We start from the raw sequence: 26,555 nt of genomic DNA on the forward strand, positions 1-26,555 counted from the left end.
ACGAATGACACCAGTTTTGAGTAAAAGCGAAGAATAGTACTGGCAAACAAATACTACTTTGAACTAAGTAAGCAGATCTGAAACAAGGCCATCTCTCGTCAGACGAAGATTACACTATACAAGACACTAATACAACCAGTGTTGTGATATGGTGCTGAGGCATGGTTACTTGTCAAAGCAGATGAGGCAGCGCTTGGAGTATTGGAGAGATAGATTCTTCGTAAAATATACGGACCAGTTTTCGTTAATGAAGGCTAGAGACGTCGTATGAACCACATGTTGTGTGACTACGGAATCATTTACTCGCATCAAAATAAAACGGCTGCGTTGGCTAGGTCATGTTGTCAGAATGGATGAAGAAGCTCAAGGAAAGAAGTCTTTTGAAGACAAATACGTTGGTACACGCAAGTCAGGAAGACCAAGTGCCCAATGGAAAGATCAAGTGGTGGGAGACACCTCGAAACTTGGTGTCAGAGATTTTAGAATGAGCGCAGAAGATCGAGGCGCTTGGAGCGCTATTCTACGTTCGGCTGGCGGGACAAATGTTCTGTCATAGCCAATTAAATAATGTTCAGATTTTCTCTATGATTCATATATTGGTCTAAATCCTAAATTTCAAATTTAATCAAATTTTAATTTCAACGGCTTACCTGCATACCCTATGTGGCGTTGAAAATAAAAGTGTCGGCTCTACCCGACTATGCCCGTCTTTGTTATACCCTCTACCATAGGATGGGGGGTTTGTAACTACTCGAAATATTCGTCTGAGACCCCATAAAGTATATATATTCTTGACCGTCGCGACATTTTATGTCGATATAGCCATGTCCGTCCGTCCGTCTGTCTGTCGAAAGCACGCTAACTTCCGAAGGAATAAAGCTAGCCACTTGAAATTTTGCACAAATACTTCTTATTAGTGTAGGTCGGTTGGTATTGCAAATGGGCCATATCGGTCCATGTTTTGATATGGCTGCCATATAAACCGATCTTGGGTCTTGACTTTTTGAGCCTCTAGAGTGCGCAATTCTAATCCTATTGGAATGAAATTTTGCACGTGTTTTGATATGATATCCAACAACCGCGCCAACTATGGTCCAGATCGGTTCAAACCTGATATAGCTGCCATATAAACCGATCTTGGGTCTTGACTTCTTGAGTCTCTAGAGGGCGCAATTCTTATCCGATTTGAATGAATTTTTGCACGAAGTATTTCGTTATGATATCCAACAACTGTGCCAAGTATGGTTCAAATTGGTTCATAACCTGATATAGCTGTCATATAAACAGATCTGGGGACTTGACTTCTTGAGCTTCTAGAGGGCGCAATTCCTATCCGATTTGGCTGAAATTTTGCATGGCGTATTTTATTTTTACTTTCAACAACTGTGTCAAATAAGGTTTAAATCGGTTCATAACCTGATATAGCTTCCAATATAAACCGATCTGGCTTCTTGACTTCTTGAGCCTCTAGAGGTCGCAATTATTATCCGATTTGCCTGAAATTTTGTACGACAAATCCTCTCTTGACAATCGACATACATGTTTATTATGGTCTGAATCGGTCTATAGTCTGATATGCTTCCATATAAATCGACCTCTCTATTTTATTTCTTAAGCCCCCAAAGGGCGCAATTCTTATTCGAATTGGCTGACATTTTACACAGGTCTCCAACATATAATTTAATTGTGGTCCAAACCGGACCATATCTTGATATCGCTCTAATAGCAGAGCAAATCTTTTCCTCTATCCTTTTTTGCCTAAGAAGAGATGCCGGGAAAAGAACTCGACAAATGCGATCCATGGTGGAGGGTATATAAGATTCGGCCCGTCCGAACTTAGACGCCTTTACTAGTTTATTTTATTATCCATCTATTCGGAATTCGTTATGAATTATTCTATAACCCATCTAAAACCCTGTGTTGAAGTTCACAGGAAGTTCACTATATAGTCGATGCCGCCCGACTTTTATGTCTTTATTCATTTTCAAATATTTTATTTATCATTTTCCAACTCGTTTAATTTTGCATTCTTTTTCACTCCATTCCATTTTGGTAAATAATGCTTCGGCGGAAATGGACGATTCTTTCTTCATTATACGCTAAGCCATTACTTTTTCAGCTTTGCTTATGCATTTATGCTAAAAGCCTTTGGGCGTAATGAAAAAAAAAAAACGATTGAAAAAAAAGACGGACCCTTACAATGTCTCGGGGGAAGCATTAAAAAATTTGTGATAGAAAAAATTGTAATACAAAAAAAAAAAGTGGAAATAATAAGCATATTTTTGCTTATTAAACCTATAATAAAATTCATCATAATTAAAGCGATGTACGAGTACTGCTCTGGTGTGAGTGGATGGATGTTGGCCGCAGTCTTAAAGGGAAATCAACTATGAAAGTTGTTTTAGCTCCATGAATAACGTTATTGCTGTTTTTTAGTTCTGTTTAGACCAAAGGGTAAGGAAGTTTATTTTAATTTTTGATGAGACCGCATTTTTTTTGCGATTTCTTTAAATTAAATGAAATTCAATAAATTTGCATCTATTTTATTAAAAATTAATGAGCTCACATACTCGTATTCTATAAGGCGATAATGCCCACTGAAATGTTATAAATGGCGAAAGCGGTAACGTAAATTAAACTTTTGTCTTACCATTGGCTTATTGAGTGTAGAGAAACACTGATAGAAGAAAGTAGCCATTCTCTCTGGTTAGATATAATTGTTTTCCTAAACAAGCTTTTAAAGCAACTAATTAACCTTATGTCTTTTCAGATTCTGCATTTTTCGCTTCATTTGTTACAGCCCTCACTTCAACTAATACAAATCACATCAAACTCTTTACACTCGAAATTGGCCAAACCATTTTTTCCACGTTTATTTTTTCTCATTCGAATGTGCGTTGCGCGAAGAGGTTTCTTTTTGGGTTTATAAATCAGACCAATGTTCTTCTATTAATTTTTGAAGATTCCTGTATTGTCCAATATGTAATAACTAACTACTTTTACAGAACGCATATACAGCTGCGGTCAAAAAAATAGCAGCGCAGAATGATAAAACATTTTAACAGAAAAAATATATATAGTTTTCTTTTAAAGTATTTAATATTTTGTCATAGGCATTATATGACCCCTTATTTTTTACTCTTTAATAAAAGTAAAAGGCTTCACCTGTTTGCTATAAAGTCCAAAAATGTGTATATTTGTCAATAAAGGGCGGGTTAAATAATAGCAGTGAAAACAAAAACGTTACAAAAAATTTAGATAATTTATTTTATCTATTTTTTCTTTTTAACATAAATGTCTTAAAATACCTTAGTTCTAAAAAAGTAGTAATTTATTGTTGCGTTAAACTTGTTCACAAAGTCGTTCCACTGAATCTTATATATAAAACTAGTTGAACCGGGCCCGCTCCGCTGCGCCTTCTTTAACTCTCTAATATTTTTTTAAGAGTGGGGATTTTAGAGCGGATATCGAATTCATGCCATTGTGGTCTATGACGATTAACGCGTTCGAATTCTGGCGAGAACATCGGACAAAGCGGTGGTTATCCCCTCTAAATGTTGGCGACATTTGCAAAGTACTATGCCATGCATGGTCATTTAAAAAATTTCCCCCAAAGAGGTGTCGCATTGCGGGACGCCGTTCGGACTGGGCTATTACGAAAAAGATCCCTTTTCAAAGTTTAAACTTGAATCGGAAAGCACTCATTGATGTGTGAGGAGTTTGCCCCTGTTAGATTCCTGGTGTTTTTAAAGGAGGGTAATGAGAATTGCTTTTTAAGGGAGTGATGGCACCTCAGACATTTCGACGCAAATATGGATATCAAATTCGTGCTTCACTTCCAAATCCCTTTAATTTGAGGCCCATATTGCCATGGCCGGTAAATGTTAACCTTTCGGAGGGTATTTTGGGGCTGGGGCGGACACCGGCATTTTGCACTGACAAAAGATATCAAATTTGTTCTTAATTCCCAACGGAAATGAAGTTCAGTTTAGGGGATGCTTTGGGACGTACCCCAAAACACTTGGCTCCAAAGTTGGATATGAAATTCGTTTTCTACTCTCAAATACCTTTCATTTGAGTCCCATATTGTCATAATGGGTCAAATAACCCATTTTACATATCTTTAGTAGTAAAAACACCAAAAGGTCCTTGATCGCAAATTTTAATGTCATATTCTTAATCTACTCCCAAATACCTTCCATTTGAGTCCCGTATAGCCATGGTCGGCTAGTATGCCCATTCGGGGGTGGGTGACCTTCCATTACTTGGACCAAATGTTTTATGCCATATTTGTAATCTTCTGCCTAATACTTTTCATTTGAAACCCATATTGACATGAACATCGACTATATCTGTTTAGAGGAGATTTTCGGTTGGGGAGCCCACTGGGTACTTGGACCTTGGACTTGGAGAAAATTGATACCCAAAGTTGATACCCTTATTGTGCCCATCGCACCACTTTCGGATATGGGTGGCATTTTTGGGGTTAGGGGAAGGGTCCGCCTCCACCCGATATCTAAAAATTATACAGCCTATGTTTCCTTCTAGACAAACTTACACAATCTATTCCAATTTTAAGAAATTCGGTTCAGTCATGTATCAAATAGTCATAATGGCGTTTTTGAGAGGTGGCGTGACACCCTATACTTCGATCTGATTTTGTATGCCAGATTCGAAATCTACTCCCGAATACCATTTGAGCCCCATATTGAAATGAAAGTTCAATATGTCTGTTTGGGGGAGCTTTGGAGTTGGGGCGGCCCGATGGGTACATAGACTCCAATTTTATTCGTATTCTACTCTCCAATACCTTTAATGTGATACCTATATTGCCCCGACTGATCCACTTTGATTTTGGATTGTGTTTTTGACATAAGGGGTGGGTCCGTCCCCTTCCGATATGGAAAAACTATATAGCCTATGTTTTCTTCCAGTCCAACCTACACAATATGCGAAAATTGCGAGAAAATCGGTTCTGTTGTTTTTCATTCCATGCGAAAAAAAAACAAATTGAGTCCCATATATCCGTGTTTGGCTAGTATGCCCATTTCGGGCTTTTTTGTGGGGATGGAGTGACCCCATATTCTTCGATTTGAATTTGTGCGCCAGATTCGTTATCTACTCCAGCATACTTTTCATTTGATACCCATATTGTCGTTATCGGCCCAATTTAGATTTTGGGTGGTGTTTTTAGGGTAACGGTGGGGGGTCCGCTCCCTTCTGTTATCAATAAATTATGAAGCCTATTCGTACTTTCTGACCATATTCGTAATCTACTTCCGAATACCTTCCATTTGAGTCCCATATTGTCATGATCGTTAAATAAACCTATTAACAAATGACAACATTATTGCAAATTATGCAAAATCTGACGAACATATATATGGGAGCTATATCTAATTCTAAACCGATTTCGAGCAAACTTCTCAGAAAATGTGGTACACGTCGATAAAAGTGTTGTGCAAAATTTATGCATGATTGGTCATTAAATGCGCTTGCATTGGCTCTAGGACTACAAATCGGACGAACATAAATATGGGAGCTATATGCAAATCTAAACCGATTTCTATGTCGAGAATCATAAGCAAAACCTAACTGTCAAATTTCGAGAGAATCGGTTAACAAATGACAATTTAATTGCAGTATTTCTGCAAATTGGACGATTTTTTCCAATTTAAATAGGCTTCGTCTCTAGGCCGTAAAACATGTCCCTAACAAATTTGAAGACGATCGGGTGAAAATTGCGACCTGTACTTTGTACACAAATTAACAAGGACAGACGGATAGACAGACAGACACACAGTTAGACAAACAGACGGACATAGCCAAATATAATCAGAAAGTGATTCTGATTCGATCGGTATACTTATCAATGGGTCTATCTCTCTTCCTTCTGGGTGTTACAAACAAATGCACTAAGTTATAATACCCTGTACCACAGTAGTGGTGTAGGGTATAATTAGCCAAAAATAACACACGAGGTGCTCTCTCTCGTGCCAATTCAATTTCGATTGAAAAGTAGATATTTACTGAGTTTTTCCAAAATCTTTTGTTCATTGCTATTTTTCTTGACTGTCTTAAGATGGTGCCTTTTTAAAATGGGTATAACACCTCCAGCACGTTGAACTTCTGTACCAATATTATTGCATATTCCATTTTACACTGACATACCGTATCGGTAAATGCAACAGTCGAATTGGAAGAAAGTCTGTGTTAAACAATTAAATCAATAATGATTTCTATTTTCCTGGGCTGCTATTATTTTGACCGCAACTGTATGTGAAGAGTAACCCAGATTGTAATTCTCCTCTTACAATAGAACAATTTTTCTTCCCATTGCAAAATAATTCATTTGCAATCAACTTGATTTCGAATTATCAATTTCAATTGTGTTTTCAAAACAGACATAACATAGAATGATGACATTCCTCTGTGAACAGTACTCGGAACAATTAATTTGTCCATTGTTTGACATGGTTGCTACACATGTATCAGAGTAGTACTACACTCAGCTCGTTTGTATGCCATGTCAACAATAAACATTGTAAATGGATGACACATAAAATTTTGTGTAATTTTTCATTGATAAACGATAGCTAGAGCTTCTAGACAGTGCTTGTGTTATTGTGACACGTTGAAAGTGGGGGAAAACGAAAGAAGCAAAATGATTAGATAGCACAATGTGTACTAAATATAAATCAATCGAATCGAACCTCACTTCGATTTGGCTAAACACTGCGAATTTGTGGCCGAGTGGTATTGGATTGGGGCAACATTGCGGACACATTTCGAAAAACAAGGAAATCCCATATGGAAAGTTGATAAAATGTATAAATTGGGACCCGAATGTCATCCCTCCCTTGAGCCATGTGTTTGGCAAAGACATTAAATGTGTAAACGTTCGAGTGCTGGTTGATGGTACATGGAAGGGTGGGAGTCTCTGCCAACTTACCATCGAGAAATTTATCAATTTTACGCCATGGATTTCCGAACTCCAACAGATATTTACTCATGTCAACACTGGCTAATGTATGCGTCAATTCAAGGCGATAATTTGATTGGCTTTGTAAGAACAGAAATTTTAATGAAATTCCTTGGATGTGATGCGTTTAAAAGCCGTTTTGCAATAAATTCTTTAAACAAACACCTGGGGGTGTAATGAAATTGACTGTTTTGTTATTTTTTAATTTGAAGTTAGGCAGTATAGTCTGATACAAACGTAAACATATGTGCGGACTAAGACGTTATCGCCTGCTCACCTGTGTACATTAGAATGTGTCGATAGCTGTATCAGACTGCGATATTTTTAAACTTGGAGTGGGACCTGTATGAAAAAGCTTATAGAAAAAGTAAAAGCACATTGAGTTTGGCTATGCCGAACTTCGGATACCCATCAAGTGGGATATAAAGGGTGATTTTTTTGAGGTTAGGATTTTCATGCATTAGTATTTGACAGATCACGTGGGATTTCAGACATGGTGTCAAAGAGAAAGATGCTCAGTATGCTTTGACATTTCATCATGAATAGACTTACTAACGAGCAACGCTTGCAAATCATTGAATTTTATTACCAAAATCAGTGTTCGGTTCGAAATGTGTTCAAATTTTGACAAATTTTGTTCAGCGATGAGGCTCATTTCTGGTTGAATGGCTACGTAAATAAGCAAAATTGCCGCATTTGGAGTGAAGAGCAACCAGAAGCCGTTCAAGAACTACCCATGCATCCCGAAAAATGCACTGTTTGGTGTGGTTTGTACGCTGGTGGAATCATTGGACCGTATTTTTTCAAAGATGCTGTTGGACGCAACGTTACGGTGAATGAACACATTTCGAACCGAACACTGATTTTGGTAATAAAATTCAATGATTTGCAAGCGTTGCTCGTTAGTAAGTCTATTCATGATGAAATGTCAAAGCATACTGAGCATCTTTCTCTTTGACACCATGTCTGAAATCCCACGTGATCTGTCAAATACTAATGCATGAAAATCCTAACCTCAAAAAAATCACCCTTTACATATTAATCTGATTACGTTAAGTCCAGCAAAGTTTGTTTCAATCGAATAAATAGCATGTCCGCCTAGAAGCTGAACGCTTGGGTTCGAATTCTGGCGAGACCATCAGAAAAAAATTTTCAGCGGTGGTTTTCCCCTCCTAATGGTGGCAACATTTGTAAGGAACGATTCCATGTAAAACTTCTCTCCAAAGAAGTGTCGCACTTCGGCACGCCGTTCGGACTCGGCCATAAAAAGGAGACCCCTTATCATTGAGCTTAAACTTGAATCGGACTGCATTCATTGATATGTGAGAAGTTTGCCCATGTACCTTAGTGGAATGTTCATGGGCAAAATTTGCATTTGCAGGTACCTAATACAATTCATTGTACCAAAATTCAAAGAAATCGAGTCAAAATACTCCTTTTATGCTCCAAAACCTCAAATCGGGTTATCGCCATATGTGACAGCTATTTCCAAATATCGGCCGACCTGAACTATATATAGCCCGGCAATCTTTTAATAAATGCCCCTTCTATGGGGGATCGGTATGCATATATGAAAGCTATATCCAAATATCGCTCGATCTGGGTCATATTTAGTATGAACGCCGAGGGGCCTAACGCGACTCATTGTCCCAAATTTCATCGAAAAAGGTAAATAATTTTTTAAATTGTAAAATTTGTAAAATGTTATCTTGTCGTGCTTGGTAATACAAAATGTCAATGAATACAAATTCAAATTCTCTTTTTATGGGGCCAAGACCTTAAATCCGGAGATCGGTATGTGTGGCAGTTATATCCAAATGTAGACCGATCTAGACCATATTTGGTACGAACATGGAAGGATCTAACGCAATCCCATGGCAGGCGGTTGTACAGATTGACCCGATGAATTTCTTCATCGGCCAGGGCTGCCGCCTCAGTATACAACAACAATAACAACTGCACGCCGCTTGGAGTCGGTTATAAAACGAGGTCCCGTATTATTGATCTTAAAACTTAAATCGGACAACACTCATTAATATGTGAGAAGTTTGCCGCTATTCCTTGGTATGAAAGAATTTTAATGAACAAATTAGCATTACGCTCGTCAATTAATAGCTATGAACCCTCTACATACCGTTCCGTGAACCCCTAAAGACAGAATTTTATGTCAAATGTGATTAAAATTTGTTAAGTACACTGATGACCTCCAACAGCTAGACTAAACAGCCCTCAAACATTTCCATTAGGAGCCGCCAAATAAATCAATCACGCATTGCCTCCTTGACCTCCCAGGATCCAGTCTTTGCCAATTAGATTTAAATATGTTATTTGAAGTACAATAATGTCCTCCAATACCCATACATGTGGCAAAATATTTTCCGTTTAAACCGATTCTCCAATTTTAAGGAAGATCTATTAATGACCTCGAACTGTTTTATGAAACAACTCCGGAACACACATCAACAAACAAACACAAATTTATTTTTATATACCAATGGGCCAAAACACTCACTATTTTGCACATTATTGTGTACATATACGAGGGTTGCCTTTTATATTTCGGGATTGGAAAACACTAGCGCTGCAATCTGCCAACTGACAGCTATATCGAAAAGCTTAACATTTTTGAGGTTATACGTACTCAGAACGTTTTGACATACGATCGTTATTTGTGTTGTTTACAGTAACTTGAAAGATTCATCTCGCCCAATAAATGGAATTAAATTGTGAACATTTTCGTGCGATGATTTTTATACCCTCCACCATAGGATGGGGGTATACTAATTTCGTCATTCTGTTTGCAACACCTCGAAATAAGACCCCATAAAGTATATATATTCTTGATCGTCATGACATTTTAAGTCGATCTAGCCATGCCCGTCCGTCTGTCTGTCGAAAGCACGCTAACTTTTGAAGGAGTAAAGCTAGCCGTTTGAAGTTTTGCACAAATGCTTTTTATTAGTGTAGGTCGGTTGGGATTGTAAATGAGCCAAATCGGTTCATGTTTTGATATAGCTGTCATATAAACCGATCTTGGGTCTTGACTCCTTGAGTCTCTAAAAGGCGCAACTATTGTCCGATTTGACTGAAATTTTGCACGCGGTGTTTTGGGTTCACTTCCAACAACTGTGCTAAGTATGGTTAAAATCGATATAGCTGCCATATAAATCCATCTGGGATCTTGACTTCTTGAGCGCAATTCTCATCCCATTTGGCAGACATTTTTTTAATTCAATTTTTGGCGATGAATTTCCATCAGGGATCAGTATTTATCGATGGTATGGTGAATTCAACCGAAGACGTAGTTCACTCAAAGACGAATTTCGTGAAGGTCATCCAAAATCAGTTGTTGTTCCAAAAACCATTGATGGTGTGCGCCAACTGATATTGTAAGATCGTCATGTGACCTATAGTGAGGTTGAGATAACGTTAAGCATTAGTGGGACCAGCATACATTGAATATTGCATGAACATTTGACCGTCAAAAAAATTTGTCAATCGCTCAAAAGAAGGCTCGTGTCGATTGGTCGAAAGAAATGCTCCAAAAATACTATAGCGATGTTTCGAAACACGTCTGTGACATCGTGACAAGTGATAAATCGTGGATTTACGCGTGTGAGCCCAAAAGTAAACAGTAGTCAACTGTTTGGGTGTTTCAAGATGAGCCAAATCCAACAAAAGTTGCTTGCGCACGAAGCACTTCCAGAAAAATGATTGCGTGTTTATTCAGAAAAACTGGACATGTCGCAATCTTACAACTAGAACAACGCAGAATAGTCAATTCTGAGTGGTACACAAGCATTTGTTTGCCAGTTGTTTTCCAAGAAATCGGGAAAACCAACCGCCGAAGACTGATCACTTTTCACCACGACAATGAGAGCTCTCACAGATCGGCTCAAACAACTGAATTTTTGAGGATTCAAAACATCGATTTGATGAGTCATCCGCCGTATAGTCCTGACTTGACATCGAATGACTTCTTTTTATTCCCGTTCGTAAAAAATAGAATGAGAGGTAAACGTTTTTCGACACCCGAAGAAGCGGTTGATACGTTCAGAATGCATGTTTTGGATATACCTCAATCAGAGTGGTAAAAGTGCTCCGACAATTGGTTCAAATGCATGCAAAAGTCTTTAAGCCTTAATGGGGAGAATAAAGCCTTAATGGGGGGAATAAATCTATTTTCGATGATAAATATTTGTTATTGTTCTCTAATCCCGAAATATAAAATGCAACCCGTAAGGCCTTCAAAACAATGTGGCATTTTCGCTGCTGCAGTCCTATGTCGACCCAACTCAACGTTTATACACAAACACGTAAGTGTGTCAATTGATAATACGCATTTGTCCCTCTCTCAACTAGAGTTAAGTTTTTGGGTTATTTAACCCATGAAATGCGCTGTAAATACATTCATAGTAGTCTTGTTGTACTCAGCTACAGTAATAGTATTTTTCTAAATGCCACTCGCCTTGGATTAATGAACATATGCGAATGAAGATAAGAAATTCAACAAGAGACTAGTGTTGCATAGCAATAAAGCTAAATGTCGTTATCAACAGTTTTATGTAAAGTTTAAGAACAAAATTATTAAGGAAAGCAGAGGGGCAAAAATAACCAGATGTCATCTGTAATTTCCTAATTAAAGTTTTTCTAGAACTTAATGTAAGAAATACACATTAGAAATTCCCAAAGTATATCAAGAGGAGGCTTTCCAAATTGATTTGCAGTGACATTAAATTTAATCTATGCAATGACAATTTTAATGGGAAATATATGTTTAGAAGATATGCAATTATCATATGGTCATAGATGGAGGTTTCAGAAAATATATAATCTCTTATAGAGTGATAGCTTTCTGACTTCTTGAGCCCCTGGATGCCTCAATTTTTTTCCCGATTTGGCTGAAATTTTGCATATAGTGTTTTCTTGCTACTTCCAATAACTGTGATAAGTACAGTTTAAATCGGTCAAGATTTAATCCGATTTGGCTGAAATTTTGTGCGGTTATGACTTTCAACAACTGTGTCAAGTACGCTACGAATCGGTCTATAACCAGATATTTTAGCAGAATCAATGGTGGTGGGTTCCCAAATTCCGCAGTGCCAAACTCTGGGATACTCTTCCATTTGGCGGCTATTGGGTAGGAGGTTTACAGGGGAGGGGAATTTTTGTGGAGTGGCGTCTTTCTGGTATTGAAAAATTTAATACTATATTCGTGTTCGATTCTCAAATAGGGGAAGACGTGACTCCAAATTTTGATACCAATCGTATTCGTATTCTATATTGCTCGGTTTATATATCCTTTTAAGGTTTAAGAACCATAAAAGGCGCATTTATTGTCCGATTTCACCGAAATTTAAGAAAAGGAGTTGCGTTAGGCCATCTTCAATTTCAAAATTTGGTCCAAATCGGACCATATTTCGATAAAGCTGCTATAGGGGCATAAATTATGCATGTTTTAACGGATTATTATGAAAGATGGTTTACATATATACCCGAGGTGGTGGGTATCCAAAGTTCGGCCCGGCCGAACTTAACGCCTTTTTACTTGTTTGTAAACCTATGAACATTTTTGTACAAATATTTCTATCGACATGCGTAAAGATATTTAAAAAATATTTAACGCACTCAGGACGACACCTTCCAATGCACTGAATTTAATGCAAAATCTTATTCCTCTGGACATTGTGGCTACCCAAATTGCAGCGACCACAGCCGTGAGGTTAAGGGAGTTTTCTCATTGGTCATGTGGCGGCTATGGACACTGTGTTAAACTTAGTACAATATCCGATGCTTTTTGATGAAAAGTACTGTAACACTATTCCTAATTGAACCAATTGCAACTACGATATCCCTAACAACAAGTTACATAGACTTCTATACGGTTGGTTCCAAACTAAACGACCAGGTGGGCATATCGAAAAGATTACCCAACCACTGCAGCGTGTATTAAGCGGAGATCTTTGCTATTAAGGAAATGGTGGAATTTCTAGAATATAATGTCATTACGACGATTGGCACAAATATCTTCTCAGACAGACAGGCACCCATTAAATCCCTGGAGAACGCATTTCTGAACACAAAAACCGCCCACGACTTTCGCATATCTCTCAACGAGATGGCTGAACAGTTCAAAATTCACCTGTTCTGGGTGCAGGGCCACAGAGATAGCCCTGGGGATTCTAAAGCAGACGAGCTTGCGAGACTAGGAACTACCTTACACACTCCAGTGATACTGGAATCTGTGGGTATGCCTCTTGCGACATGTAAGTCAAGTTTTCTGGACCAGGCCCGAAGGGCAACGAATGATAGATGGTCACAAAGAGGGGGCTGTGAGCATTCCTAAACTATGTGGCCTAATCTAGACTTGAAGAGGTCTACTGTTTTGCTGTCATTGGCTAGAACAGACGTCTCAGTCATTGTGTCCGTCTTGACAGGTCACTGTCTAATCGAAAAACATGCTGACAGACTGAAGGTTGCCAGCAAAGACTTTTGCAGAAGCTGTAGGTACATCGAGAAAGAAGAGACTATAGAACACCTTCTGTGTGTGAGTCCCCCACTAGCAGTTCGAAGGAGTTCTACTTTAGGTTCTCATTTCTTCGAGAACCTGTCTGATTTAACGGATGTGAACATTTGCAAGTTAATGGGCTTTTTAAAGCGATCTGGATGGTTCAACGGTAGGAACTAGAAGGCATCTTCCTTCTTCTATACCTGTGGGCGAAAACGTCTAAGTGAGTCTGATGGCCGTGAGTATGGTCGTCCGTCCGTCTGCATGTAGAAATCACAGCACAGTTTTCAAAAATATAGATATTAAGCTGAAACTTTGAACAGATTCCTTTCTTGTTCATAGGCACGTTAAGTTCGAAAATGGGCTATATCGGACAAAATCTTGATATAGCCCCCATATAGACCGATCTGCCAATTTGAGGTCTAATCTACATTTATTATCCGTTTTCGCTTGTTCAATACGGACCGCATAGGTCCAGATTTCGATATAGCTACCATATGGACCGATTAGGGTCTTGGTCTCGATTTAGGGTCTTGGGCCCATAAAAGGCGCATTTATTGTCCGATTTCGCTGGAAAGTTGTGACAATAAGTTATGTTAGGCCTCTTGATAACCGTGTTTAATTTGGCCCATATTGGTCAAGAGTTGGATATAGCTGCCTTACAGACCGATCTCGCGATTTATGGTCTTGGGTTCATAACAGGCGCATTTTTATCCGATTTCGCAGAAATTTGGTATAGCGAGTTGTGTTAGGCTCCTCGACATCCCTGCTTACTACAGTCCAGATTGGTCAAAATTTGGATATAGCTGTCATATATGCCGATCTCCCGATTTAATGTTTTGCTGAAGTTAAGCACAATGAGTTGTGTTTGGCCCCTCGACCTTCGTACCGAGTATGGTCAAGATTCTCTGTTAGGACCTCCCACAGTCGTACCGAGTATGGTCAAGATTGGTCTTCATTTCGACACAACTTCCATATAGACCGATCTCTTAATTTAAGGTATTGAACTCAAAACAGGTGTATTTGTTGTCCAATTTCGCTCAGATCGGTTCAGATTTGAATAAAGCTACCATATACACCGATCTCCCGATTTAAGGTTTTAGAGCCATAAAAGGGAAATTAATTAAATTAGGCACAATGAGTTCTGTTAGGACCTCCCACAGTCGTACCGAGTATGGTCATGATCGGGCTATATTTGGATATAGCCGTCATATGTATAGAACTCATGATTTAAGTCCTTGAGACAATAAAAGAACGTTTGCAAATGCAAATTTGCCCATGAACATTCCATTAAGGAACTTGGGCAAACTTCTCACAAATAATTAAAAAATTCAATTTTAAGCTCAATGATAAGGGACCTCCTTTTTATAGCCGAGTCCGAGCGGCGTGCGACACAGCGACACCGCTTTAAGGAGAAGTTTTTACAAGGCAAAGTACCTCACAAATGTCGCCAGCATTAGGAGGGGATAACCACCGCTGAAAAATCGAACCCAGGCGTTCAGCGTCATAGGCGGACATGCTATCCTCTGCGCTACGGTGGCCTCTATAAAAGAATGTTTTTACTCGATTTCGCTAAATTTGTACTCAGTGGGCTTTTAAGTTCCTCGATAATCGTGTTGAATATAGTTCAGATCGGTGTATATTTGGATATAGCTGTCATATAGATATACCGATCTCCCGATTTATGTTCTTAGGCATTTTTTAACCGATGAATGTGGTACAGTGATTTGTATTAGGTCCCTCGACATTCGTACCGAGTATGGTCAGATTGATCTTTATACCTACACAACTGTCATATATACCCATCTTTTTATTTAAGGTATTGAGCCCATAATAGGTGTATTTATTGTCCCAATTCGCTCAAATTTAGGATAGCGGGTTGTTTTAGGTTTTTCGACATCCCTGTTCAATACGATTCAGATCGGTTCAGATTTCTATATAGCTGCCATATACACCGATCTTCCTATTTAAGATTTCGGAGCCATGAAAGGAAAATTTATTAAATTAGGCACAATGAGTTCTGTTAGGACGTTCCACAGTTGTACCGAGTATGGTCAAGAGCGGGATATATTTGGATATAGCCGCCATATGTATCAATCTCCTAATTAAATTCTTGGAACAATAAAATAACGTTTATTACTCGATTTCGCTAAAATTGGACACAGTGGGCTGTATTAAGCTCCTCGACAATCGTGTTGAATATGGTTCAGATCGGTCTATATTTGAATATATCTGTCATATAGATATACCGATCTTAAGGCATTAAGTTCGGCCGGGCCGAACTCTATATCGTATTGAAATAGTGAAAGAAATCACTATGAATTGTTGTATGCGGCTGCCATAGACTTGACGTCCTAGCAATAACTTTTCCCACTCTTTTTCCAACAATCCAAGAAATTCTAATCGGCTATGCTGCAAAAGTTAATTTACGAATTTGATCTGAAGTAAAATGTTTGTGTCAGGAACTTAAACTTGAATGGGCGTTGATGATTCCCATTTAATTTCCGCTTTTGGTGAAAATATCATTAAAGCAATGAATGTTGCCGAAATGTGAAGTAAAGGCACCAACACTCTCGTTCACATGCATGTGTCCACATAAACGAGTATGTGTACATGACACTGTAATAATAATGTACTCATCATCATCATCATCATCATACACTTTCGCATTCATTTTATTGTGCGCCTTTGAGCTTTTACACGTTTGTGTGGGTGTATGTAAGCGGAAGAGTATTTGCTCCTTGATGCGTAGCACAACGGAATTTGGTGCAGGGAACTTCTCTCGTTTCATGGTACCTTTGAGCCCTTCGCCTTAGCGTGAGCATCGCAAATAAATAGAAGTGGGTACTTTTCCGTCTCTCTGTCTTTAAGAAAAGCCCACCATTGCCAAGTGTGAGCTTACGTTCGTAGCAAAACGATACACAAAGGATGGGAAATGTGTATGCGTAAATGTATGCTTTAACACGTAAAGTTTTATAACATCATGTATATGAGCATTTATACGAGTGTTTGGTTGCGAGTGTGGACGTGGACCTACTTTCAGAACGGAGCATATTCATTGACAGTTGAGGAAAAAAATCTAAAAGCATTTTGATGCGAAAAATAATATTTAACGAAATATCTTGGACTGCCATACTTGGGAGTCAAATAAATTCAGAGAAATTTGTTTGTAAAAGCAAAAAAAATGTTTGCTGTAACAACAAAAAGTCTGCTGAAAATGGGAAAGAAGTTATATTTTGTTAAAACAGCAAACATTTTTTGCTGCTGCCAGATGATAAAATGTTGGTTGTAATCTCAAAATGACAAAAACACTTTCCAGAACACAAAAACACGATACACAAAATATAGTGATCTAGGAAACCAGTCAAATGCTATTACAGCAGCAAACACATTTTCTGTCTAACTTAGGCAATGATATGTTAAACCCAAAAGGAAGAGAGGTAGATCCATTGATAAGTATACCGAACGACTCAGAATCACTTTCTGATTCGATTAAGCTATGTCCGTCTGTCTGTCCATCTGTCTGTCTATCTGTCCGTCTGTCCATGTTAATTTGTGTTCAAAGTAAAGGTCGCAATTTTCATCTGATCGTCTTCAAATTTGGTATTGACGTGTTTTTAGGCCTAGAGACGAAGCCTATTGAAATTGAAAAAAATCGGTTCAGATTTGGATATAGCTCCCATATATATGTTCGTCCTGTTTGCCGTAATACTGCAATAAAATGGTCATTTGTTTACCGGTTTTCTTAAAATTTAGCAGGAAGGTTTTTCTCATGACTCCCGACATTACTGGTGAATTTTATAAAAATCGGTTCAGATTGGCATATAGCTCCCATATATATGTTAGTACGATTTGCAGTAATTATGCAATAAAATGGTAATTTATTACCCGATTCTCTCGAAAATGGGCAGGAGGGATTTTCTAATGACTATCGACATTACTGGTGAATTTCATGGAAATCGGTTCAGATTTAGATATAGCTCTCATATATATCGCCCGATTTTCACTCCCAGAGCCACAGCAAGCGCATTTTTTGACCAATCTTCCCAAAATTTTGTACAAAGCTTTCCTCGACGACTTCCACAATGTGTATAAAGTTTGCTCGAAATCGGTTCAGATTTAGACATAGCTCTCATATATAAAGTCTTGTCCGATTTGCAGCAATATTGCAATCAATTGTTCATTTGATAATCAATTATCTCGAAATATAGGAAGGCAGGTAGGATCTTCTCTTGCTTCCCCATCTTGCCAACATTTTGCAGAACGCTTTCCTCGAAGACTGCCACAGTATCTGAGAAGTATGCTCGAATTCGGTTCAGGTTTAGGTATAGCTCCCACATATATATTCTTCCGATCTTGAGAAATATTGCAATAAAGTGATCATTTTGTAACCGATTCTATCGAAATTAGGCAGGAGGGATTTTCTTATGACTCTCGACATTACTGGTAAATTTTATAGAAATCGGCCCAGATTTAGATATAGCTGTCATATATGTTTATCGCCAAAATGTTCACCCCAAGAGCCACTGACGACTACCACATTATCTGAGAAGTTTGCTCGAAATCGGTTCAGAATTACATATAGCTCCCATATATTTGTTCATCAGATTTTGGGTAATTTGAAACAATGTTGTCATTTGTCAAGCGTAGTTATAACGTAGTTATGAACATATTTGCTCGCCGAGGTCCATTAAAATTGGTTCAGAATTGGATATAGCTCCCACATTGTACGTATAGGGTTGGTGTAGGCTATTATACAGTGGGCACCGCCTTACTTTTGCCCTTCTTTGTTTTTCATTTTGTAATAAAGGGTGATTTTTTTGCTATTATCCTTTTGGTAACACGGGTTTAAACAGCTCACGCACGTTTAGTGTTTTGTTTCACTGTCAAACATCTTCAGTTTGATCTATAATTTAACTATGAATCGTCTTACAAACGAACAACGCTTGCAAATCATTGAATTTTATTATCAAAATAAGTGCTCTTTTACGAAAGTTCATCGTGCGCTTCTTCCATTTTGTGGATGAAGCTCATTTTTGGCTCATTGGGTAAGCAAACAAACATAATTGTCGATTTTGGAGTGAAGATCAGCCAGAAGCATAGCAAGAGGTACCAATGCATCCAGAAAAGTCACAGTTTGGTGTGGTTTATGGGCTGGCGGCATCATTGGACCGTGCTTCTTCGAAGATGATACGAATCGTAACGTAACTGTGGATGGTGAGCGCTACCGTGAGATGATATCCAATTTTTTTTTTTGCCCTAAATGGAAGAGTTTGACTTGCATGACATGTGGTTTCAACAAGACGGTGCCACATGCCACACAGTACGCATAACAACGGATTTATTGAGAGGCGAGTTCGATGAACATTTTATTTCACGTTCGGGACCAATCAATCGGGCGCCTAGATCGTGCGATGTAACGCCTTCAGACTATTTTTTGAAGTAATTACTCGTGAGTTAAAATGTCGAGGGGTTTAGCTCTGGAGGGAAAGCGGATGGTGAGTTGTTGGGATTTGCAAAATAAGTTTAAGCGGAATGGAAAAAAGGAAAACACGGTTGGTTTAGGATTCTGGAATTTACAAGTAACTCTTTATTGGATGGAAAATGAAAACTCTGTAACGGAGGTTGAACGAAACTCTTACCAGGAACAACAGTAGTGGTTGAAGCTCAGATAGCAAGTAAGTTTGTTTAAGGAACAAGAAAGGAAAAAAGGCCGGCAGAGCACCTAAAGCTACGTAAAGCACAACATCTTTAGAACAAAGAGAGCGCTGAAATTTTGCACAGATTCTTTTTTTCTACCTATAGGCAGGTCAAGTTTGGAGATGGACTATATCTTGATATAGCCCCCATATAGACCGGTCCGCCGCATAAAAGCCTCATTCATTATCCGATTTTGCTGAAATTTTGGACAGTGAGTTGCGTTCGGCCCTTAGACATTGTTCTTCAATTTGGCCCAGATCAGTTCAGATTTGGATATAGCTGCCATATAGACCGATCTGTCGATTTAAGGCCTTGCGCCCATTAAAGCAGCATTTATTGTCCGATTTTGTCAAAATTTGAGACAGTGAGTTATGTTAGGACCTTCGATATCCTTCTTCAATTTGCTCCATTTAGGTCCAGATTTGGATATAGCTGCCATATAGACCGATCTCTCGATTTAAGGTTTTGGGGCCATAAAAGGCACACTTATTGTCCGATGTCGCCGAAATTTGGGACAGTGAGTTGTGTTGGAACCTTCGACATCCCTCTTCAGTTTGGCTCAGATCGGTCCAGATTTGAATATAGCTGTCATATAGACCGATATCTCGATTTAATGTCTTGGCCCCATAAATGGCGCTTTTATAATCCGATTTCACTGAAATTTGACAGTGACTTATATTAGGCTCTTCGACATCCGTGTCGTTATGGTTCGGATCGGTTTATTTTTGATTTTAAGTTTTATAAACAATTGAACAATGACTTTTATTTATTAGTATTTGGTCCAAATCGGAACATATTTCGATATAGCTGCTATGGGGCGTAAGGTATCAATTTTTTACCGGATTTTGACGAAAGGTGGTTTACATATATACCCGAGGTGGTGGGTATTCAAAGTTCGGCCGGGCCAAACTTAACCCCTTTTTACTTGTTTAGGCTTGAGTTTTAACACTTTTTCAAGTTTTTAACCCCAATCCCCTAATTTTCAATACTCACATTTAGAAAAGGTTTTATACTAAATGCCCTATATCCATCCAACGCTTTAAAGTACTCTTTAACAATGTACCTAGATAAATTTCATCCGCTGTTATCATAAATACACGCATGTATGTGTTTGGACTTTGTAGCAAACTTTTCAAGTTACTAAACAATAAAAAATTTCCATAAAGGTTCTTTGTGCCTTTTTCCCTGCTGCTTGTGATGCCTGAAACTCGAAAAAAAAGTTTTACTAAAACAAATTCGTTTTTGCAACACCAGCATACCACCAACATGATAAAAACATTGATTTTTTTGCGCCTTTATTTTTTGCCAGTCCAAGTGTGTGTGCTGCAAGGCGAAAGTTTTTAAAGGTCCTAGGTGCATCTAGATATATGCTATGCTGCTTTGGCCTAGGAAGCAAAAATTATGTAAATGGAATGGGATGCACGCACGCACACGAAAGCACACACATAAAATATGTAAAATATTTGCAAATTTTGTTACATTTTTAAGTAAAGTTAAACATGTTTCATTTAGGAATAAAGAGAAAAGAGTGCGTTTTTCTTTTCTTTCTTTGGTGTGCTTTAGCTTTTCGCAAAGAACTGATTTAGTGGTTTAAAGAGTAAATATTTCGAAATTGTTGGCAAATATTTTACTGTTAATTAAGAAGAAGAAATTATTGCCGCCTGGTTTCAGTTAAATAGGAAAGTTTCCCACAAGAGCTTGGTAATGGAGAGTCAGACTGTTTTGTGTTTGCAAGTGGAGAAGAGTTAAGGAATTTGTATAAAATAAAAATGAAACAATCAAAGTACCTAAAACCCTGCTCGGTTGAGGCTTTTAGGGAAAACGCAAGTAATGGTCATAGATCTTGAATAGTTCGCGAAGTACACGTCTCCAGGCGTGTTCTCAAGGATGTGTGGATTATACTCAAATATAATCCGCAAGCACAATGTAAATTATATCCACAAACATCCCAATTTGCCCTGGACTGTCATTCTTAGACAAAACTATGATGAGCGAATTTATGGTCAAAATCAGTTTAGATTTAGATGTAGCTCTTATTTTGGTTTTTGGGTAATTTGCAATAATGTTGTCATTTCTCAACCGCATCTATTACACATTGAACATATTTGCTCGAAATTTGATATGGATTGTTTAAAACCCATCTGAAAACACCCGCCGAGGTCCACCAAAATTGGTTCAGAATTAATTTTGCTCGTAGTTTGTACTTACAGGGGAGGTGCATGGTATTATAAAGTCGGTATTGCCCGAATTTTGCCTTTCCTTACTGTGTTTTATACCCTCCACGAAAGGATGGGCAAATGAGCACTTTATTGCATTATTTCTCAAAATCGGACGAACATAAATATGGGGGATGTAACTAAATCTGAATCGATTTCGACCCAACTTTATAGACATTGTGGAAATCGTTGAGGAAAGCGTTGTACAAAATTTTGGGAAGATTGTCCAATAAATGCGCTTGCAGCGGCTCTAAGAGTGAAAAACGGGCGATATATATATATATATATATGACAGCTATATATAAATCGGAACCGATGTCTATGAAACTCATCGGTAATGTCAAAAATTACAATAAAATCCTTCCTGCCGAATTTCGAGAGAATCGGTTAGGAAATGACCATTTTATTGCATTATTACTGCAAATAGGACGAACATATATATGGGAGCTATATCCAAATTTAAACCGATTTCTTCCAGCTTCAATAGACTTCGTCTCTAGACCGAAAAACCTGCCTGTACCATATGTAAAGATGATCGGATGAAAATTGCGACCTGTACTTTGTACACAAATTAACATGGACAGACAGACAGACGGACATAGCTAAATCTGTGATTCTGAGTCGATCGGTTTACTTATCAATGTGTCTGTCTCGCTTCCTTCTGGGTTTTACAAACAAATGCACTAAGTTATAATATTCTGTACCACAGTAGTGGTGTAGGGTATAAAAAGCATTGTTTTGTCTTATAATCACGGACCTATAACCGAACTAATTTGCAAAAATTTAAAAATATTATTAAAAAATGGCACGGATTTTGAAAATAATGTTCGCCTTCGGCCTTCTTACCTTTTAACCCTTCACCATGGAATATGGGTATAATAAGTTCGTTAATCCGTTTGTTACGCAACGAAATATAACCCCATTAAGTATATATTTTCTTGATCGTCTTGATATTTTAAGACGATCTAGCCGGCGGTAGAAAATATAACCCCAATGAAAAAAAGCCCCAAATGGGAAATGAAATTAGGCCCTAGACTTTTATACATGAAACAAAAACAACGTTAATTGGGGCTTTATTTCATTTCAAAAATTTGGCTTCAATTTCACATGAAATAAGACCCCAAATTTGGGTATGAAACAAAGCCCCAAACTATATTTTTGAGGCTTTTATTCATTTTAAAAACATCTAAAACCAAGTATGGCTCGAATCGGTGCTTAACCTGATATAGCTCCTATAGCATAGCAATTCTTATCCTTTAAAATCAGCGCGGCCGAACTTAATGATCTTGATTGATTCAAAATAATTGAAATACAAGAAAAAGCGTGCTTAATTCGGCCGGGCCTAAACTTGAGAACCGACCACCATGAATTCTGGTGGTCGGTTTTATTCTACATACCAAACTTCTGTCAAACCAGTTCGAAGTCATTACAGAACACACTATGTGTAAATTTTCAGCCAAATCGGCCTAAAATTGCGCCTTCCAGGTGCTCAAGAAATCAAATCGGGAGATCGGTTTATATGGGAGCTATATCAGGTAATAGAACGATTCGAACCGCATTTGGCACAGTTGTTGGCAGATATAAAAGAACACCATGTGCAAAATTTCAGCCAAATAGGGCTTAAATTGCGGCTTGCAGGAGCTCAAGAACTCAAATCGGGAGATCGGTTTATATGGGAGCTATATCAGGTTATAGAACGATTCGAAACGCACTTCGCACTGTTATTGGAAGTCATAACAGAACACCATGTGCAAAATTTTAGCCATGTCGGACAAAAATTGCGGTTTCCCGGGGCTTAAGAAGTCGGGAGATCGGTTTATATGGGAGCTATATCCAAATCTGAACCGATATGGTCCGTTTGCAATCCCCAACGACCTACATAAATATTAAGTACCTGTGCAGAGTTTCAAGCGGCTAGCATTAAGCGTTCGATCGCTATCGTGATTTCGACAGACGGACGGACGGACATGACCAAAATCGTTTAATAAATCGAGAGTTCTTTCTGTATGGCACCCTTAACCAAACGCTTGGAGCGATGTGGACCAAATTAAACAAGGATATAATAATCATCCTATTTTATTATAACTCCACTACCATATACCTAGTTATATCCTAATAGGGGCTGGTCTCGATAATATTTTTCAGTTCCCTACAACTCATATACAGGCAAAATTTTCAGACAATAAATCTGCTTTTTATGGTATTAAGACCCTAAATTGGAAGATCGGTCTAAATGACAGCAATATCTATTGGGTTGCCCAAAAAGTAATTGCGGATTTTTCATATAGTCGGCGTTGACAAATTTTTTTACAGCTTGTGACTCTGTAATTGCATTCTTACTTCCGTCAGTTATCAGCTGTTACTTTCAGCTTGCTTTAGAAAAAAAGTGTAAAAAAAGTATATTTGATTAAAGTTCATTCTAGGTTTTATTAAAAATGCATTTACTTCCTTTTAAAAAATCCGCAATTACTTTTTGGGCAACCCATACATAGTCTTATCTGACCCATATTTAGGACTGATGTCGGGAGGCTTAAAACAACTAACTATTTTAAATTTCAACGAGATTGGAAAAAACATATAGCTTTCATGGGCTTCAGACCGTTTATCGGAAGATTGATCTATATGGCAGCTTTATCCAAATACAGTCCGATCTGAACCATATTTAGGTCAGATGTCGGGAAGCCTTAAACTACTCACTGTTACAAATTTCAGCAAAATCGGCTAATAAATAAAGCATTTATGGGCTTCAGGCCCCTTATCGGCAGATCGGTCTATATGACAGCTATATCTAAATATAGTCCGATCTGTACCATATTTGGGTCATATATCGGGAAGCCTTAAACTACTCACTGTTACAAATTTCAGCAAAATCGGTTAAAAAAGAAAGCATTTATGGGCATTAGACGGTCTATAGGCAGATCGGTCTACATAGCAGCTACAATATATCCAAATATGGTCCGATTGACCCCGTTCAAGAACTTAACCAGCTTGCATCAAAAAGACGTATCTGTGCCAAATTTCAGCTCAATATCTCAATTTTTGAAGGCTGTAGAATGATTACAACAGACGGACGGACAGACACACGGACATCGTTAAATCGTCTTAGAATTTTACGACGATCCGAAATTTATATACTTTGTAGGGTCGAAAATTGAGATTTGTATGTGTTACAAACTGAATGATTAGATTAATATACCCCCTATCTTTTGTCATGGTGCCGTATTAGGGAAATGGGCCAAAAACTTATTCCAGAAAACCTATGGCCTACTTTAAAAATGTCTAGAATATTTTGTACTGCCCAGATCAATATGAGGCTCAGAGACAAGCGTGTCTACCCATGATGCTGAATGCCTGCCGAGAGCAGTGGTTATCCCCTCCTAATGCTGGCGACATTTGTGAGGTACTATGCCATGCATAGAAGACAGTATGAACAGTGGATCAAAATTTGTAGGCGTTTTTCCACAAGTTTGCTGTTTTAACCATTGTACGACATCAGTATACTCACAATCCTATGGTGAATATACATAATCTATAGATAACCCTTCACTTATGAACAAGGTTCATGTTTTTCTTTCTTTTCCCAATGTCATCGGCACTTCAGTGTTATTAGGGTCATAGTTAATAGCCATTATAATATTATTTTAATATATCTTACCTTTCGATTAAATTATTCTGATTTATTGATGCTATTATATGCTGGGAAATATTATGGAAACTTACCTGAAATTAGAAAGAAAATTAAATAAAAAAATTATTAGAAAGGGCAAAACCTTTTTTTCTATTCAAATACATTTGAGGTGACCAAATTTATTCTAAATAACTTTCCTTAATTGCTTTCGAATTTTTCTAGCTGTCATGTCTCAAATCTCTGAATACTTAAGTTTTCATATTAACATATCTTATCAGGAATTTCTGTATACGAAGGAAACATGTTTGGCTTCATTCCATTTTGCTATGACAAATATTCAACAGCCCTTTTAACTTTGTGCTTGGTTAAAAATCCAATTTAGTTTCATTTGGTTTCTGCATAAAATTTCATTTAAACTATTTTGAAATATTTGAGACATATTTCTTCGCTCCTGTCATGACGCACCTAGCCATTATATACAAATTGCACTCAATCATAAGGCAACACACGCACACACACGTACTTAAAAATTCTGCATGCATGTAGATGTAGTATGTAGTTTTCAATTCTACATGAGACGTGAAGTTATGGGTGTGTGTGCTGAGAGCCATGACAGTGGGTGGCAAAGACATCAGTGTCATACGTTAAGGAATTTATGGTCGGTTCAGGGTAGGAGTGTAAACGAAAAATATGAACTATGCACTCGTCCATACGAGAACAACGGAAATGTATTGAGAAACATTTAAAAGCTCTTAGACATAAATTCTTCAGAGTGCAAAGTGATTGTGGCGTTGAAGGCTCAATGCACACACTGCCAACATCACGGCTAATATGGCACAATGATGTGTGCCACTTTATATGCATATCCTTCGCTACCCAAAAGGATATACTCGCACATACATTAGTACTCCATGCACTTGCCGACAAGCAATTCGAGGTTCCAGTATATCGGGTGGGTCTTAAAAAAATGTTGGCCGTGAACATATGGCTTAAGGGTTATCTTACCTTTGGCTGTATCTTAAGGTGATGATATTTCTTTTTCCAATTTAATAACATAACCACATTCGTGCAATTGCCTTTTTAGCATTTTTTTTTTTTCTCCGCTATCCACCCTTATGTTTGCACATGTGAAAATCATAAAACAGGAGTGACTGAGTGATGTCGTATGCATCATAACTTGCCATATGAAAAATGCTAAAATTTTATTTTGAAAGTTTTCCAGAACGAAATATCAGAGGCAACGGAATTTCCATGAGCCATTTTTGTACGTTTTTTCTTTCCTTTCGTTTTCGTTTTTTTTTTTTGTTGCCGAGGCGGAAACATTTTTGTGTAATGGAATTTTCTTAATATCAAAATTTTTCACAATTTTGCTGTCGCCAACAGCGCTCTTGCCATGCCATGCTATGCCATAACCCATCATCATAAATGTATTTCACATTAGAGCGAGCGCAGAGGAAAATAGAAAAAATCTCACCACCACGAAAGGATAGGTTCTCATTGATTTACAGATAGCTTAATGCA

General features: G+C 37.9%; 1 protein-coding gene across 6 annotated transcripts in view; it reads right to left on the reverse strand.

Annotated features, from left to right (window-relative positions):
- Positions 1 to 26,555, reverse strand: part of LOC106083935 (complexin) — a 774,169-nt gene that overhangs the window by 154,025 nt on the left and 593,589 nt on the right. The window contains exon 1 of one of the 6 annotated variants that reach the window (XM_013247258.2): positions 6,953 to 7,034. The exons of the other annotated variants lie outside the window; for them this stretch is intronic. Coding sequence (XP_013102712.1) covers positions 6,953 to 7,013 — 61 coding nt within the window. The 5' untranslated portion in view covers positions 7,014 to 7,034. Of the gene's footprint in view, positions 1 to 6,952; positions 7,035 to 26,555 lie in introns of those variants that run through there. 6 annotated transcript variants of the gene reach the window in all.

The sequence above is a fragment of the Stomoxys calcitrans genome, chromosome 2 (genome assembly GCF_963082655.1).
Source record: "Stomoxys calcitrans chromosome 2, idStoCalc2.1, whole genome shotgun sequence".
NCBI classification, from domain to species: Eukaryota; Metazoa; Arthropoda; class Insecta; order Diptera; family Muscidae; genus Stomoxys; species Stomoxys calcitrans.